The following is a 20,281-nucleotide window of genomic DNA, read 5'->3' as shown; positions in this document are numbered from 1 at the left end:
TTTTTTCTGTGTCTTAAATAAATAAATATTGTTATTATTATATTCAACGGAAACCACCTGCCTTTTCGTTTTCTATTCACTGAAAATATATTCATTGTGCCACATCGCTACTTTATAAGATTCGAATTATAATCCACTTTAGAAACTGTGAAGTAGGTTAGCAGAAGTAAGAAAGACAATTAGACCTTAACAATACACCTTTAATCAGCTTAAGTTATCTAAAAGGCGTTTTAAACCTTAAAAACTCAAAATAATAATCACAAATTTCTTTACTATAATTAAACAATTTATACATGAAATTATTTTCAATCTCGTTGTATTTTTAATGTATTAAAAAACAAATACAAGGTAATGGGATATAATTAATCATTATAAAATTTCTAACAAACTTTCATATTTTTTATAAAGTTGGTGAAGTTTCACAGTCGGACAGTGATTGATGATGGCTGCAATCATTTGAAAATGAGATAAAAAATCTTACCATGAATAATTGATATCCATATTAATCTAGTATAGAGGTTAATTAACACTTTATATGCTAAATCTATATTTATTCAAACATATGATGGATTTTTTTTTTTAATATAGCATGGTGTCGTCTCCTGTCAAAGATTTTCATTGTAATATGAAACTTTGAATAGTTACGGGTCTCTGTAAAGAACTCACTATAGACGGCGCCACGGTTCGCTTAAACCGAAAATAAAAATCATCATATCAAAAGTTTCGCTCTAGCGGGTACATCGTTCCATAGCTTAATTGGCTAGAGCGCCGACACGGTCAGTCGGAGACGCGGGTTCGAATCCCGCTGGAGCGGTCAATTTTTGATATGATATTCAAAAATGTTTAGAATTCCTAATGTGTGGGTACACAAAAATAAAATCGTACATATTAAAAAAAAAATTAAAAAAAATAGCATGGTGTCGTCTCCTGTCAAAGATTTTCATTGTAATATGAAACTTTGAATAGTTACGGGTCTCTGTAAAGAACTCACTATAGACGGCGCCACGGTTCGCTTAAACCGAAAATAAAAATCATCATATCAAAAGTTTCGCTCTAGCGGGTACATCGTTCCATAGCTTAATTGGCTAGAGCGCCGACACGGTTAGTCGGAGACGCGGGTTCGAATCCCGCTGGAGCGGTCAATTTTTGATATGATATTCAAAAATATATGATGGATTTATTTGTTTAAACGATACGCGTTGCGGGTTCGATCCCTGCACATGACAAATATTTGGCTATACAGATGTTTGCAGTAGTATGGGTGCTTGTGCAGTTCTTGTGAATCTCCCCACCGTGCCTCGGCTAAAGCTCTGATCCTTTTCCTACATGGGCAAAGAAGCCTATACCCAGCAGTGGGATATTTCAGGCTGAAGCGAAGTTATTCTTCATAGTCTTTTTTATCTTGGGATTAACGTGAAATATGTAATAGCGCAATACGTCTTCGTACTTCTAGTCACTACGCATTGCTGTATCAATCGCCATTATATCAATTGTCCATAGTAATATCGTTCATTTGAATTGAACACACCAGTCAACGATTTAATATCCATTAATCTTCAGGAAAACCATAAACATTTTTTCGCGATACATGCATTGTGTAGGCCTATCATTCTAGTATCGATACCCTCAATGTTAAGAGATAACCAGTTTTTTAAATAGGTATGAATTTTTGTATACGGAATGAGTTTTGTGTTATATGTAAGTGAACATGATATGAATTTTAAAATAATTTTGCAGTGAAAACTAATGATGCTAACTTCAATTTGATTCCACGGTTCGTTATAATCCAATTCTTTTATATCGATTCTATTACTTACTCCATTTTAGTATAATATATACAAGCTAAAATTTATAAATTTAATCGATCAGCGAATGGTTTGCGGGAAATCTAATTACGTTAGTGGAAACGTTTATAGGCGGTTACTTTCCATTTTCTTTTAGTTAAAATAGGTTCCATGCCAAGTAAATTTATTTAATTGCTTCGATAAATTCGGTAACGAAGAAAAGATAAAAAAATATACGGCTTCGTATTCGATTAAAGAAAATTATTATTTATTTATTGAATATAATATTTTTTTATGAATCACATAATTATATTAAAATGGAATCTAATTTCTTTACTTTAATAGATCAACTTATATATTCTAAAAATGCCCTTATACTTACATCCTAATAACTTATTGTACGAGTTTAATATTATATGACATAATGCTTTATTGAAACTTATTATATTAAAATAAAATGATCAATTAAAGCCTGTTTATAGAGAAATATCGAAAAGGACCACACGATTATTAAAACTATATACATGTAAATACAGGTTTCGTGTCACGATGTATGTTAGTGATAAACTCCAAAACTACTGAACCAATTTTTATCACATTTTTTAAGCATCTGTAATTTGGTCGAACTTGGGAGATAGGATAGTTTTTATCTCAATTGTTGATCTCAATATTAGTTATTGGAAAATAAATACTTATTATACGACTTTAGTGTGTATTTATCGGTTAGTTCTATAAAACCCTAATAGATAGTGATTTGGTATCTAAGTTGTACAGATATCCGGTAGATGGCGCCGTATTTCTATTTCCAGATTACAGATGGCGCGTTTGAATAATATAGAATTTACATATATTTTAACTGTGTGGCTACGGCACTAAAGAATTTACCCTCCCCCTCTCTTTCCGTGGGTGTCGTAAGAGGCGACTAAGGGATAACAAGGTTCTACAACCACCTTGGAACTTAAGAAGCCGACACACCCCCACCTGCCCAGCGTGGTGACTATGGGCAAAACACATGAGTTCACGTTATTTTTGGCGTAAACTTGTGGAGGCCTATGTCCAGCAGTGGACTGTATAGGCTGTAATGATATATTTTAATAAATTATAATTACAGAGCCACAGTAACGCGTGGATGGGTCCAGCTAGTAATTTATATACCTAGTCATACCAGTTGCGCGGAACACAACATTGATGCTGATCAAGTATCAAACATATTTTCCTATTTCTAATCTTAATGTCAACTTATAGAAATGGAATTTTACGCGGTTAAAATTTCAAGCTTCTTTTTTTCTATATAGAATGTAAAAATAACAGTAACAAAGCTTAGAAACATGTAGCTGTGTATGTACGAGTATATACTGATATAGGATGTACTGACGGATCTCGACGAATGACAAATCACTGTTCATCATGTTTGTAACGAGTTACTTTTACAGCTGAAGATTTCTGGCAAAGTCTGACACTCTCCATATTATTTAAGAGTACAAATAATAATCTCCCAGATTGTATAGCATTGACATACTTGATATAATTATGTTCTGTTAACGATATCTATAAATTGAAACTAAAGTATGAAATGTCAAACATTCTTTAGAGTTTTGACACTAATTAAACGTTGAAAAAATACTTGACAAACGCTTATAAAATAGCTGTTTAAAATCGTTAATATCAAAATTAGCCTTTTGAGTTATAAAGTTTTATTATTTTCATTGAAGACGCTCGATGAAAAAGCAACGCGTATGTTCATTTTAACGCCTTGTAAAGATTAGCCTTACTCTTCCAGTAAATTAAGATTAATTATTCCTTCCTGTCTCTGCTCCTCTTTGTTTCCATAGAGAAAGTGAGAGTTATTGCGACCGAGATCACCGGTTGATCTCAACTTTGATTTAAATAAAATTAAAGTAAGTCCACGTTTTATTTGTTATTTGTTTAATTTAAATCGAATACCGAGCACTTGATTGTGATAAACTTTTTTTTTCTTATAAATTAGATTATTATTGTTTTCAATTTCAAGGAATTCGATCTTTAATATACTAAGATTGAAATATAAACCTTTAGTATTTTTTTTCGAAACTTCTCTTATTTCAACTTTTAATTTTTATTAAGGTCAAAGTCCAGCAGCTTGGTGAGGGTAACTATTTATAAAAGTAACAATACCAACAATTTTTCATTAGTAATTAACAGAATTTTTAAAATCTCTTTCGTTCCCTTTTTGTGTAAATTAATCTATTTAATTCACTTTGTGTATCTAAATTAACTAATAAATTATCATTTTGAAAAGTCTTTTAATTTATTTAGTTTACATTCTAAAGCTATTTGCCATTTGTACTTATCCAACCCGCATTGGAGCAGCGTGGTGGATTAAGCTTTGAACCTTCTCCTATATGAGGGTAAAGGCCTATGCCCAGCAGTGAGATATTACAGGCTGAAACACGATCTGTGGGCTGAAACGTATGTGTAGCTATCATGTTATGTTGTGCCACGTTACCAATATCTTTAAGAGGTAGGGGTACATAAAATTTAAAATCGGTTACACAATTAAGACGCCTTTGCAATCTGTTTAGCTTATAGAGTGAAAATTTCTTTCATATACTTTTAAAGCAGGAAAGCGTGAAATAAATAAATAGTTTTAGTAGTATCAACGCTTGGCCATATTACACGAAATAAACGTATAAATCATACAAAAAAAAAGTTTTTCTGGCGTGGTTTCTTGTAGAATAAAATATACATTGCACAAAGAACTGTCGCGAACAATTGCAAATTGCCTTAAATCATATCTCAGAAACGAGGTCAGAAGCAAAAAAGGGAAAATACTTATCGGGAATATAATTCGCGAACGACTTTAATCCGCTGTTTGACTCTTATATAAACTATGTTTCTAATTTATATTTACTGTAATTATTATAATTTTACAGATATTATTATGTACATTTATTTTGATATTATAAAGACAAAAGATATTTTTTTTTTACTTTTCAATGTTGATAATAGATAAATACAAAAAATACTGACTAAAACTCTACGTTACAACTGAGTTGACTATACTCGTAGGTTATATTTTAACGGGTAAAAACGAAACAGCTAAAATAATGCAGTTCACGCGAACGGACAGCGGTTAAAGATTTATTTTAAAAAGCAATGTATGATTGATACAGGAGTTAAAACTGTTACTTTCTTTATTTTTATTCATATTCCTTTATCTGACTTTGGCTTAAAATAGGGCCTGGTGCATTTTTGCCCTGAGTATCGGCATAGCGATTCAACGGGGAAATGTTACCAGTATTCTCGCGGACATGATTTATACCGCAACTATATAATAAATATTCAGTTCGCAAGTTGTGAATTATAAATATGTATTAAATATGGTTCAAAATTAACTTTTAAATAGATTAGGCGCTTAAAATTTTCAGACTGTAGACTGGGCTATATCGGCTCAAGAATACAATCATCATTGGCCTTACTCTGTCTATTGCAGGCGACTTAGACATTGCAGACAGATACTGTGTCACCTAGAACACTCTTCAGGAAAACGCAGGGTTGACTAAGCTCTGCGCCACCCTCTCGACCTCACTGGCAAGGCCCACAGAAACGACGAGTCGATACGTGTGGAGTTCGGCTGAGTCTTTCGCATTTTAGAGCTATGCCACGAATGCTTGACGGAGTTCCCATTCCGGGTTTCAAATGAAGTTTTCCTTCTCCAGAACCCTGATGATTTTGAGCCGGGTTTATCCCTCGGTCGCCTTTTACGACCCCCACGGGAAGAAAGAGGCTGGTGCTATTCTAAGAACACAATCAACACAAGCATCCCCTTATACTATTATCAAATAAATGTATAGGGCATATTGTCACGGTGATGAACTTGTCCATGTCAATTGTTTGTGTCGTATACAAACCCTTTGTAGCTTCAAGAACATTAATAATATGAGTATATAACGTAATATGTACCGTATATAACATCAAGTAAAGCCGTACGGGAGATCTGTCAAACAATAACTAAGCAGTTTACTACTCTCTATTACTCAAAAGATTATATTTTATGTGGGTGTTTTCTCAAATTAACAATGGTGAAACATTGGTATGGTTGATATATATATATTGGTGTTTGTGTATGTGAGTGTATTTCCAAAATAATTATAAGAAAAAATATAGCAATCGTTAAGTATATTTCAAAGATGTTGAATGCTTTATACTGTACCAACAATTTGAGAATATTACATAGCTATTTAACCAATAAAACATAAAACTTAGTATACAAGATTCTGAATAATTAACCAATGTTAAATCCCATCGGACAAAATTCAAGTTACCGTATAACTCTATCTATCCCCGACGGTCGTTAGGCGACATTATGACTTGTAACATAATCGTTACACACCCCTCCCTAAACACTCAACCTAATGCTTTTCAACATTGTTATGGAATTTTTGTAATAACCCGTACTTCATAATCACCGGCACTCCTTTTGCAAATGTTTTCCTACGTCGTTATCTTTCACTCATATACAACATCAAATCATACTCAACAGCTTAATGTATATTACTATGAATATTTATAAGTATTGTATTAAGTTAAGACAAAGGACACGTGTAATAATATCAGTAGATTATCTTTTATTGGGGTGGGCACAGCAGGAAATATCTCTCTAAATTTCGAGCATCTTGACTGGGGAAGCACCTCAAGCTTACAAAAAACCACAGCCAAACAACACTGCCTCAAGTAGTGTTGTGTTCCTGTGGCGATTAAGGGTTGCCAGAGCTTTTGGGGTCTGGAATAAAGAGATTTACGCCCTGGCAATGTTCCTGATGTTTCTGGTGTCAATAAACAACGATGTCCGCTTACCATCATGCGTACCGTACGCTTTTTGCCACCTTTAAAATAAAAATATCGTTAAAAGATTGTGAATTAAACTTGAAACATATTTGGGCAAGAATTAGTATTTAAATTCTTCTTGTTCTCACTACTCGTCTTGATCGAAGAATCGTAAAAGCTCGCATACTTAGAGAAATAATAAATATGTGTTTGCCAGTCATACATAGGTGTCTGTTCCGAAGGTAGGGAACTTGATGCTTGATGTATAATCATTTTAGTAATAATATATAAGAAATTCAGTTATTATGGTACTCGTAAAATGTAATAACATACGTAACAAATTGTTTTCGAAATTTTACAATATTACTAGCGGACGTTTACGCTGTCCTACCCGGATCATACCGATAGCAGTGCTACCGGGTCCAATTGTGTTTTCAAACTATCCATAATCCCATAAAAATAGAGGTACAAATTTTTGACCAAATCGGTTCAGCGATTTAGGAGGAGTTCGCTGACAAACACATGCACAGAAGATATATATATATATATATATATATATATATATATATATATATATATATATATATATATATATATATATATATGTATATAGTAAGATACATATTTACGATTCACAACTTAAGAACTAAATATTAACATAGAGTTGAAGAGAATGGTGCTAAGAATGCTGGCAGCATTTCCCCGTTGAATCGCTATGCCGATGCTCTGGGCAAAATATGCACCAGCCCTCTTGTCACCGGAGGTTGCAATAACGCGAGGAACTAAAACTTTTTGTCTATTCTTAGATTATTTATTATAGTTAGTAGGTAATTGTTATATGTTGTTAGATAATTAGTTACAAAATAATAATTATACAATTACCATGTTCGTTCGTGCTGTGTGGCTACGGCACTAAAGAATTTAGCCACCCCCTCTCTTCCCGTGGGTGTCGTAAGAGGCGACTAAGGGATAACAAGGTTCCACAACCACCTTGGAACTTAAGAAGCCGACCGATGGCGGGATAACCATCCAACTGCTGGCTTTGAAATACACAGGCCGAAGACGGGCAGCAGCGTCTTCGGTGCGACAAAGCCAGTACTGCGGTCACCAACCCGCCTGCCCAGCGTGGTGACTATGGGCAAAACACATGAGTTCACGTTATTTTTGGCGTAAACTTGTGGAGGCCTATGTCCAGCAGTGGACTGTATAGGCTGTAATGATGATACCATGTTCGTTCAAGTTTCCAAATAGTCATAAATGACAGTGACAGTTAAAACTACAGAAGTCATACAAGTTTTTCTATACGTATATATATAAAATAAAATGAGGTAACATTCCTAATCCATTGTCATTTCCATTTCACGTAAAATTATTAATTTCCATAAACAGAAAATTATTACTTGTATAATTGAAAAAACCCAATAACTTTTAAAACCACACGCTGAACCTAAGTGACCTGTATACAAATATTACGATTCAACACACACACAAGAATAAAAGTATTCATCATGACAAAACCCAACGACTTCCAGTCGTAGATACGACCAACTTTATTTTAATATTTAAACCTATACAGGTAATAAACGTTTCCTACGTAATTAGAACGCCGTGTTCAAATTGATCAGTTGACGTAACCCATTCAGGCGGGCGTTAGATATGACCAACTATATTCATGCCTAAACCTACACAACCTTAGTATTTACGCGTTAAGGAAAATGTAAGTCATCGCTGTTGCTTAGCTTAGCGACGCTCCCTAAACGATTGTATTAAATAAAGCCGTTTGTTTGAAAGGCTTACTTAAACAGGCCAATTTGAACGCAACGTATTACGTTTCAAAATTTTGTATGAAACTTTTATCATGCTTGCAAGAGAAAAAAAAATTGAAAAAAAAAGTTTTGAAAGAGATTTTGAAATTAATAGCCGCCCATCCACTAAGGAGTTATGTAGCAATAAGAAATTATTGTTTTCCCTTTGTATTTTTAAACCGTATTAAATTAGAGCGCCATATCCAAATTGAATAGTTGAAATAAGCCATTCATAAGTTATGTCCATTTAAAATAAATCAATTTAAGATATATCCTTATTCTAAGATAAGAATTACATTGACATAGTAAACTTAACAATTAAATTAAACTGCCCTTAAATCCTGATTGACGAAAATTTTGTCAAGTTCTAATAATTAAAGCTATTTGTATTGAAATTTTGGGATTGATAAAACAAATTTATAAGACGAAAGAAGCAAGTTCACCAATAGGTTGTTGTGAATAATTGAATAATTGCGTAGGAATATTAATAATATCAACATTTAATTAACAATAAACATTTTTATGCTCCTATAATTTCACAATAATTAATTAATTATTGAGAAATAGATAATTATCTATTAATAGTGGTCGCCCTGTGGTGGAAATATGACCATAATTCATTTAAATTATAAGTTTGAACATATGTATATAATATATTAGTTATTATGTTTATTAATATTCATTCAGTAAAGACAAACAATATTAATCTATAGTCTATAATCTATTATCAATTTAATTGACGCGTGTGTATCAAATATACGGTACTGTGTGTATTTTTTTTTTATATATATTGATAAATGTATTTTTATACACTATTTAAAAAATATACTAGCATTCTGCACTCCTCTATATAAACTTTAAGTGTACGAAATTTAATTCTCCGCCGTCCGCACAATTTTTGTAAAATGTGGTACAAAGTTTTTGCTTCACGTATTAATATATAATATAGATTCTTTAATATATATGTCAAATCAGATGACTCGTTAGCATTTTTAAAAACGGCAGAACCGTTGGCCTTAGGTAGGCCTACGGTTCTGCTAGTACCATCCATAACGTTAAATGAAAAGCCGAAAGCAAAATGGAAAATAAAGATTTAATTATAACACGGATTTAACTATAAAGGATAATATGTTTCGTGGGTATATTACACTTTACTTTTTACACTACCGTCACAAAGAAAAAAACAAAATAATAAAAATAATCTAAAACACTAAATCGGTGATTGCTTAAATTTCACTTTAAACTAAAACTTTAAATGTCTCAAAATATACGGCAGAAAATGGACAGAGTTTCCACTACTTAACAATGGCTATCGTTCACTCGCTAATACCAAAAGGAATCTGCCTCTTTACCGATCCAAATACGCTTACGTCAACTCGATTTCCCGCCAATGCACATTGCATCAAGATATTGTCATACTGCATTCCTATTGGTCGAGGGAGTACACGCATTAGGATCGTTACAATATTAAATTAAGTTATTAAACAAATAAATCAAAGTAGAAATGCATACAAATGACTTCTAAAATTACAATTATAATTTCACGTTAATCATTCAGCAATTTAAACAGCGAAAGCATTACATAAAAATAAATAGTAACTAAACAGGTACTTACTTCAAGAAGTTACAAAACAGATAATCAATTCACTAAGATGCCGTTCGTTAATTAAAAACATTTAAACATTAAATCTTAACTTAATAATTTGAAAACAATTTTATAATTTTAATCAAAGATTGTCTATTTGAAGTCCGATTAGCGTCCGCGGCGACATCTACTTGAAGTCCGATTAGCGTCCGCGGCGACATATATATTATTTTTATCGATCGTAACTCATAGTAGGGAATATATCTGCTGCATTGGAGCAGCGTAGTGAATTAAGCTCTGATCCTTCTTCTACATTGGGAAAGAGGCAATGCCCAGCAGTGGGATATTACAGGCTAAAGCGTATTTTAATGTGTATGCAGACGAAGCTATAATCAATTAAATACGCATTAATAGCAATAAATCAAAAAGTACTTGTTAGATTGGATCGTTTGGATTGTTTGGATCAAACTTAAATAGGGCCACACGCCCACCCAGTAAAAAGTACGGAGGTAACAGAGATAAAAAAAATGTCGAGCTGAGAACCTACTTTTGAAGTTGGTTAAAAAGTCACTTAAGCATCAGATACATTGACGTTTCTTTATTCCTGGTGGTTTTGTTATTTTTCGACGCTTACAGCTAATAATAAAAAAGTGTATATGTGTCAGCTCCGACGCACGACTGTGATCTACTCCTTCAGATAGATTGTCTAAATAGGCACAAAACAGGCTTACTAGTCTAAGAAAAAGATTAATACCATATCAAATGGTAAATAAACGAATCAAATAACACCATCTATTGATTATACGCTATGATAAAATGGCGTTATTAGAAAACGTCGTTACGCCTTTAGACTTTAGCGATAGATGGCGTTACGAGAAACGTAACGAGGTGATTCGTTCAGTAGATTTTACTCCTTATATTTTCTTCATACCGGCCTTATATTAAAATCGATTCTTAAGGTGTAATATCTAATAATAAAAGTAGTAATTTGATATTATTACAAAAATTAAATATGTTTAGCGATCGCCGTGAACGGCAACCATAAACTACATTATAGAACAACTATGTAGATAGTGTTAAAAATCTTACAAAGAGTTTTATGCTTAAGTACACATCTATCTATACTAATAATAAATGAAGGGCCGGTTTTTTTGTTCGGTTATACTGCAAAAACAACTAAACCGATCAGAATAATACTTATAACATAAGATACAGCGTGTTTCGGAAAAGGTTTTACTATATAATATGTTGTTGATTACTAATCCTGTAAAAAAAATATGGACGGACAGCGGTCGGTAATAATATATAATTCGCCTTAAGGGCAGTTCCAACATTCGCTTTAGACAAGCAAGTCGTGCGATTATTCTAAAAACTTTAAATACTAAAAAAGACATAAATGCGTGTAAAAAATACAAAACAAAACCACTTGTAGTGAATAGAAAATCGTACTAGTACTAAACAGCTCCATTGAGTAATCGAGCGATTTTAGCAGATTTTTCTTAAATGTTGCTAGGCTATCTGCAAACATGTCAATTATTTTGTTTATACGTGTAAATTAGAGCCTAGTCAGACTAGGTATAAGAGAATGGGAACCGAAGTTTGTCCTCTGGGTTTTGTAAGTGAACAATGCTATACCTTACTTAAAGGCATTATATTTGTGTACAAAATAAAATGGATTTAAAATACAGAACTTCAATTATAATAATCGAGAAGTGCTAAACTGCACGTTAAAATAATCTTTCAATGAGGCATAAATAAAGTTCAAAATGTAATAACAATTCAGTGTACATTAGGTCTGATTTGGGACATTTCTTTCAAGTAAATTCTTACGAATATTATTACAGGCAACACGTCTTGGAAAGCGGCGTAAATCTGTACATATAATAAAACTATTACTGGTTTATGTCTGAGCGTAGGAAATATTTGAGAATTTTTTTTTTTATTAAAGGTCTTCAATCTTCATAGGTCTAATGAAACCGCAAAATTTTATTTTAACAATTTTTATCTATCCATACAGGTCGTCCGTGTATCATGTTAAAACTATTTAATGAAATTTTATACAGCTTTCATATTTTGTATTCATAGCTCAGCTTTGTTTTCATTTCGCTTAGAAACTCATATATTTAAATTTTATATGAACTAAGTCACGGGCGACAGGTAGCGCTTAATGTTTTAATATCCGTTTTCTATATTTTTCGCCTTCTTGTTGACAAGATGTATGCCTTTTATACAGAAGTTGTACCCACGTCTTTAATGTTAAGGTTGTTACATAATACTGTTGTACATACAATACGGTTGTATTATGTTGTATTGTGGTGTATTGTAGCAACTTTAAAATTGTTAATTTCGCTACCATGACTCTACGTTATTTTTTTAAGTGTTGATTTTTGACATTCTTTAAGTGTTAGTTATTCTTCGTTTTTTTTTTTTCAATTTCTTGAAAGATGAATAGAATTCTTTCCTTAACTACGGAGAATTAAAAGGCGTGTTATTCCGTTTAGATTAATCCGCATTATTTATTTACTTAACGGTAACAGTTCACGAAGTGTCAACGATCTAGTGACAAAAGTGGAATCAATCATTTACAACATTGAGGTAGGCAGGTGAGGTCCAGGAGGAAATATCTTGCTCAAATCAAGCTCAATCAAGACCACAGGTGAGCCCTATGGTGAGTAACATAACCAAAGCTCCTAGGTGGCAATTCTATGCTGTTGGTTGAAGGAGTCTTATCTTATAGGGTACAGTAAGCCCCGAATCGAGACCCAAACCTTGAGTCCCATCGAGAACAGCAGTAAAATAATAACACCTTAGTTTTCATGTTATCATAATCAAATTTTGCTTAAAAAACTGTTCTATAAAAAATTTAATGAGAAAAATTAACTAATAGTATTGCCTGTTGTACTGTGTGGCTACGGTACTAAAGAATATAGCCACCCCCTCTCTTCCCGTGGGTGTCGTAAGAGGCGACTAAGGGATAACACGGTTCCACTACCACCTTGGAACTTAAAAAGCCGACTGGTGGCGGGATAACCATACAACTGCTGGCTTTGAAATACACAGGCCGAAGACGGGCAACAGCGTCTTCGGTGTGACAAAGCCAGCCCTGGGGTCACCAACCCGCCTGCCCAGCGTGGTGACTATGGGCAAAACACATGAGTTCATGTTATTTTTGGCGTAAACTTGTGGAGGCCTATGTCCAGCAGTGGACTGTATGGGCTGTAATGATGATGATGATGAATGAGAATAGGGATTGGTTAAAATAACTTTCCCATGTGAGAGGAAAATTCTCTTAAAATTATATAAGCCTTATTTACCAAAAATACCCATCTTAGTCAGACAACACAGAAAACATTCTCTGCTTAAAAATATCAATATTGGTTCACCCGTTTGGGGGATGAATATCACAGACTTATAAATAGCCTTTTATTCCTTGGTAAATAAAATGAGACGTTTGTAAATAAAAGTATGTATAAGTAGAAAACGAAAACGTGTCACAAGAAATCATTTCAAAGTATTGAGGACACATCAAATAGTCGTTAAATATTTTATTATCAATTTATGGACGATATAAAAATACCTTTAAATACGAGGACACACCTTTTTATTCATTTATTTCTATTTCTTTATATTCATTTGTTTACCAGTAAAGGCTATTATGAAATGAATGTTGCATGCAATATGCAAATCAGACAATTTAAAAATATCATTTCGTTGTTATACATGACAGTGTACTTACAATATTAGTTTTAAGTTTTATTGTAATTACTAGCTGACCCCGCAAACGTTGTTTTGCCATATATTTTATTAACCTTCTCAATCCCCCCCCCCCCCCCTTGTAACTTACGGGAATGAAAAATAGAAGTTGGCCGATTCTCAGACCTATCCGATATGCACACAAAATTTCATAATATTTTATTAACCCTCTTAACCCCCCACCCCCTATAACTTAGGGGTATGAAAAATAGATGTTGTTCAATTCTCAGACCTACCCAATATGCACACAAAATTTCATGGGAATCGGTCAAGCCGTTTCGGAGGAGTTTAACTACAAACACCGCGACACGAGAATTTTATATATTAGATTGTTTTGAAAGTATTAAGTAATATTGAATAGTTCTGTCATATTAAATCTAATGTCAATTACTGTAATTAATCCCCTCAGTCCAATTGAAATATCTTTTTACATAAAAAATCTTAATATATATAAATCTCGTGTCACAATGTTTGTCCCCAATGGACTCCTAAACTACTTAACCGATTTTAGTCAAATTTGCACACCGTGTGCAGTTTCATCATCATCATCATCATCATTACAGCCTATACAGTCCACTGCTGGACATAGGCCTCCACAAGTTTACGTCAAAAATAACGTGAACTCATGTGTTTTGCCCATAGTCACCACGCTGGGCAGGCGGGTTGGTGACCGCAGTTCTGGCTTTGTCGCACCAAAGACGCTGCTGCCCGTCTTCGGCCTGTGTATTTCAAAGCCAGCAGTTGGATGGCTATCCCGCCATCGGTCGGCTTCTTAAGTTCCAAGATGGTTGTGGAACCTTGTTATCCCTTAGTCGCCTCTTACGACACCCACGGGAAGAGATGGGGTGGCTTAATGTGTGCAGTTTGATCCAACTTAAAAGATAGGCTATATTTTATTTTGATATATTATGTTATTATTATATTTCAGAAAAAAATAAGGTGATACGAAGTTCGCCAGGTCAGCTAGTGTTTTATATTTCTTAATTTACTCGGTGTACTTACAATGCATGAAATGGTTTATTGAAAACCTTATTTCATTATTTAGTGATTTCTAGAAAAATTTTAATACTTAATATTGAAAAATGAGCATTTCAAGTTAAATAAATAGCCAAAAGATACCCGAAAAAAGTGTTTTCATTGGGAGGCAATTTCTGGGGCATTTGATAAGACTTAGTAATAACGATTGCATATAAGATGAATTGTTTTAAGTAAATAAAAAAAAACAAAGCAATTTATGAATAAGTTTTCCTGGGATTTCAGTATCAGGTGACTGAAAACATTTAAAGACTTAAACTAAAGTCCTAATAAATATTTATCGAGAGCGGGGAACAAACTGCAACCATTATCGGCAATACCATTTCGTGTGACCACGGAATATAGTGTCATCAAAAAGATTTTTATTAACGACTGGCTAATAATAGTGACTTGACCAACTTCGCATCATTTTTTTTTTTTTTTCGTAAATATATCAAATTTTTTTAAATACGACCTTTATGCTGATGGCGCAGTCGAAAACTATGCGCGTACATATGTATATTTCGGCAAAACATTTTTATTCATATAGATTTAACAAAGTGACTCATTTTGTAGAAGTTATTGGTAGAGTCGAGTATTCCTAATTGCATAGTAACACATGACAGATCGTGAGTAAAGATTACAGAAGCGATGTTTGAAATGAGTCAGCCAATAAATTAATTTGCTACAGTTCGAGTGATGAGTAAATGCAGTTATCAACCTGCGGTCGACACGTGGCAGATTTTTCTTTATATTCCTGGAATTGATACATACATGTAAGGTAATTTTTTAATATTAAAAAAAATTTAAGTGACAAATTGTAAAAAAAAATATATTTATAATACTAGCTTACTCGACCGCCGTATCCCCTGTCTTTTGAAGTGACAAGCGTGAGCAGTTAAGTGATCGTTGTTTTCTTAAATTTTTGTAATTTTCAGGGGAAATTTCTCAACATTTTTCCAAAACAAGCTTCTTCAAAGCACTAGAAACGTTTAGAAAGAAGTATTAATAGCCAAATAGATCTAGTCATTCTAAAGTTTTGCCCCTACAAATATATGTAGTGATTCATTCCTATTTACTATCTATAAATATTTTACTCTGACAGACTTTATCACAGTTGGCTAATTCTCTTGAAATTAAGTAGAAAGATTCAAGCTACGTCTGACAGACAACTTAAGGTTAACAGACATAAATAGATCGGAATTTGTCTAGTCTCTAAACGTTCCCACAGTTGGAGAAAACCCTTAACAATATAGGAAACGATTGGCACATTAACTCACCGAGCTGCTCCACTGCCGCTTAACTGATTTCCCTAACATGCGTAACGATCGCTATCATCGGTGTATATGATAACAACTAGAATCGACTTTCGATACCACAGTAGGAATATACAAGAATCCTGACCAGAAATAAATCTTTCTACAAACTGCCCTGAGTGGAAATCAAATCCGTGACCGCTGCCGATAAGATGGCTCTTATTTTAGTTAAGTGTTGACTACTCACACCGCTTCACCAAAACAGTAATCACGGATATTCTTAGAATTTCGTATCAAACAATATTGTTTCCCCAAATATTTAACTACTTTTTAAACTAGAAAACATTTAGATATTTTGTTGAAGTGATTTATTGACTTTTGATTTATTGACTGTCTCGGTTCACATTTATCCTATAGGTTCTATTTTAACTTTGAACGGATATTTGTTCTGAACGTCATTAAGCCTTCCTCTATCACGCCTCGAGATGCCATTAGTGCCATCACTTCCGATTGTTGACACAACCGTTTAATATTATTAAGTTCTAGAAAATAATTTTCTTTTACCAGTTTTGTTGTATAAAACTAATACGAATTGAATGATTTGTTTGCTTTTGTGAGCGTGCTAATCGAAAGATACCTGGTTAGGTTTAAAAAAATATTTAATTAAAGGTTTGTCAAAAAGCAACTAAGTTTAAAGAATACGTCGTTTTTGAAGCTGACTGCTTCAGAATCGATTTTCATGTAATCATATCATTCATTTAAATATTTCAGATAATAATCATTTCAGATAATCTACTGAACGAATTACCTCGTTACGTTTTTGTTAACGCCATCTATCGAAACGCTATTAGATTCCGATAGATGGCGTTACGACGATTTCTAATAATGCCATCTATCGAAACTCTATTGGGTTGATGGCGTTACTTGCTTCGTTTATTTACCACTTGATATGATGTTAATCTTTTTCTTAGTAAGCCTTTTTGTGCCTATTTAGGCAGTCGATCTGAAAGAGTAAACTCTAGTCGAGTGTCGGAGCTGACACACACACTTTTTTTAATTATGTTCCCCAGCATATTTTAAAAATAATATAAGCTTTACTAATCTAAATAATAATATATGTAATACTTAAATATATAAATAAAAATTTAATGTTGCTGGGTACAATATCTAAGTTTGTAATGTGTCTAATATTAAGATGTACATTTATATTTTATTGTTTGATATTTTTGCTACCTTAACTTTTTTTTATTTTTGTTTTTTTTTTTTCTAAATGATATAATTAATTACAATGACGTTCGTTAAGTATGTGCAATTACCTTATGGCGAAACAAATATTTTCATTTCATTTCATTTCGATAAGAGGAACACTTACGACTAATGAAAGTGTCAACGCGCGGTTTTCTTTCTGAGTATTTTAATAACTTTAATATACTTGAAAGTGTTATGGACTTTAGCAATTACTGCATACTAAAAACTATAATATTAAAACTAGATCAAAGCAATTAACATTTCATTAAAGAATTGCTTTGGAACCAATTTAATATAAAGTAAAATTTTTGTTGGTATGGATTACAATACGTAACGTTATCTTTGAATTCAACCTATTTTTGAATGTAATGTCTTTCTTGTCTGACTTGTCTTTCTTATCTGTCTTCGATTTTGTTTTAATGTTTTAATCTCAGACATTTCTTTTTTTTTTTCAATGTATTTATCAAATAATCAATAGTGAAACTTATTACTAAAGGCACTAAAAACCACGGAGGCTTTTGGTGTAGTCACCAACAGGACAATAAACTAAGGCAGTTACACACACACACATACACACATACACACACCTCTCTTTAGAAATAAACTGGGACTGGACATTTGACAAAAAATATTCTAAATAATAAAACAAAACCAATATTTTATTTTGCTCTATGTAATATTATTAATATACAAGGTCGGACATATAAGATGATACAGCACCTGATGGTAAACGGTTACCGTAACCTTTAAACGCCTGCAACGCTAAAAAACATCGCAAGCTCGTTGCCGACCTTACCCCCAAACTCCCCCGGAGCTCTGGTCACCTTCCTTGCCACAGGAATACAACGCTCGAGAGCAATATTATTTAGCTGCGATCTTTTGTAAGGTTAAGGTATTTCCCTACCAGACAGTCACCAATTCATTAAAAGACTCCAGCTGGGACTACCCTAACTTTTATTTTATATACTTTTACTCGAAATTTCTCATCAATGATTAAACCCCTAATTTTCTCTTTACCTTTGCCGGAGCGTACCCAAATACTTCTCATTTTACTTTGTATACTCATCAAACCATCTTTATACAATTAAACCCTCATTGCGTCTCAATTTATTTTAATAAAAAAAAGGTATTTCCCCTATCTCAATATAGTAATAATACTATGGTAAATTTTATTGTCAACAGGTCAAAAATTGATCTTGGAACGTCAATGACACCAGTCGTCGAGTGGTACACGAACGCTAATGCTGCTCTACTGACGCATCTTACTAAGGAGATTAAAGATACTGACAGCAGTACTATATGGAGGTATGTAGAGAACGGTTTTAAATGTTCGAATAGGTCGGCAAACAAGCGTACCACTTGATGGTAAGCCAAACCTTGAATAGGCTGGACCTGTAAACACCAGAGTCAAGCAAGCTTGTTGCCCACCTAGACTCGACCCTCCCATGAGCTCCAGTCACTTACCCACTACATCTCTGACCTTATGCAAATCAAAAATCTATTATTTAAATGTTAGGTTTAGCTTAAGTGAAGCTAATATCGTTATATAAAGCCTTAAAAACATCATTATTTTTACTTTGTTGTTACTGGTATTATTCATGTAATATGAATGTATAATAATAATAATAATAATAATAATAATAATAATAATAATAATAATGAAAGCCGTGTGGTTCCCGGCAGAGTAGAATAGGACCACCCCTTCCTACGCCTAGGGTGTCGTAAAAGGCGACTAAGGGCAACAAAAGCTGCATAACACCCGCGCAGCCTCCTTGGAGAGCGTGAGTGCCTCTCCAAGTGAGTATATTAGCACTCAAAAAAAAATACTATGATGGAGGATGATTTACAAAGGCGCATAGGGCCGCTGCCTGGGGGACGCCAGGGCGCGTCTGGAGCTGGCGCTGGACGTGGCAGCATGCGGGCCGCCAGCCAACCCCGCCGACCGGCACCACCACCTGACCGGTCGGGTTATCCACCATCCCCGCCAGTTGGCTTGGCGACGACAGAGTCCCAAGGGACTCAGCATTCGTTGCCCGCCGCTGGTGGAGTACGTCGCATGAGATGGACACCGAAAATGAACGAGAGTGTCATGCGTGCGTACTATAGGGCTGTAGGACGTGAAACCGGGCGGACTGGCTACCGGGCAGTAATGCACCGCGAGTTCCTACTGCTTGAGCCTACGCTAACTGTTACGGAACAGAACCTGGCAGATCGAGCTCGGTACATCCAACGAAAGGGCATATTTGACGCCGCCGAGTTCGAACGATTTCGACGTGAGGCTGCTCCTGAAGTCGAACCCGTGTCCACGGTGCGCAACGAAGTGTCAGCGCAACAAGAAGGCGTTCGTAGTGAAGCGCCTGTGGAGGTGATCACTGAGGGAGCAGTCGCCCAAAAAGTAGAACAGATGAGAGGGATCTTGCAAGAGGCGATTTCCGAGACTCGAGGCGCTCCTCTGGAAATGAGACCGCGACTCTCTCGCCTCCCCCTCAATGCCGCGACGCGGAATGCCATTGAGGCAGCCAACAGACTGTTGCCGCCCTATTTGGAAGGCAGCCTCAGCTTGGAGGATACGGGTTCTATTCTCTTCGGCGCCGCTCTAGCGGTGCACCGCCTTGTCGGAGCCAAGACCCAGGAGTCTGGACGCGCTACTCATAAGAATAGCGACGTACCAGCCTGGAAGAGGAGAATAGAATGCCGTATCAACCTGGCCAGGGCCCTCATTGGTAGGCTGCTAGCTTTCAGGTCGGGCAACACAAGGCCAAGGATTGTGCGCTCTGTTAGAATGGCCTTCAACGGGCTAGGCATCAGCCTCGATCAGCCTGACATAGCCGATAAACTAACGGAGCGCATCGACGGCCTGAAGCAGAGAATCGCGGCATGGGGAAAGCGCATTCGCAGGTACTCTGAGAGAGTTGAGCGCTTTCGACAAAATCGCCTCTTCGTGAGTGATCAGAAAAGGTTCTATAGAAAGCTGGAGAACCCGATATCGAGCTCTGCTTCCCTAAAACCGAGTACGGTTGACCTCGTCGC

General features: G+C 34.7%; 1 protein-coding gene across 1 annotated transcript in view; it reads left to right on the top strand.

The window, feature by feature from the left end:
* The first annotated feature begins 18,458 nt into the window (after positions 1 to 18,458).
* Positions 18,459 to 20,281, top strand: part of LOC123656385 (atrial natriuretic peptide receptor 2) — a 43,598-nt gene continuing 41,775 nt past the window's right edge. Inside the window, exon 1 of the mRNA XM_045592074.1 lies at positions 18,459 to 18,556. Coding sequence (XP_045448030.1) covers positions 18,459 to 18,556 — 98 coding nt within the window. The remainder of the gene's footprint in view (positions 18,557 to 20,281) is intronic.

This window comes from Melitaea cinxia, chromosome 9, assembly GCF_905220565.1.
Source record: "Melitaea cinxia chromosome 9, ilMelCinx1.1, whole genome shotgun sequence".
Classification (NCBI taxonomy): Eukaryota; Metazoa; Arthropoda; class Insecta; order Lepidoptera; family Nymphalidae; genus Melitaea; species Melitaea cinxia.
Note: the sequence above shows the minus strand (reverse complement) of the source record. Positions and strands in the feature narration are given on the sequence as shown.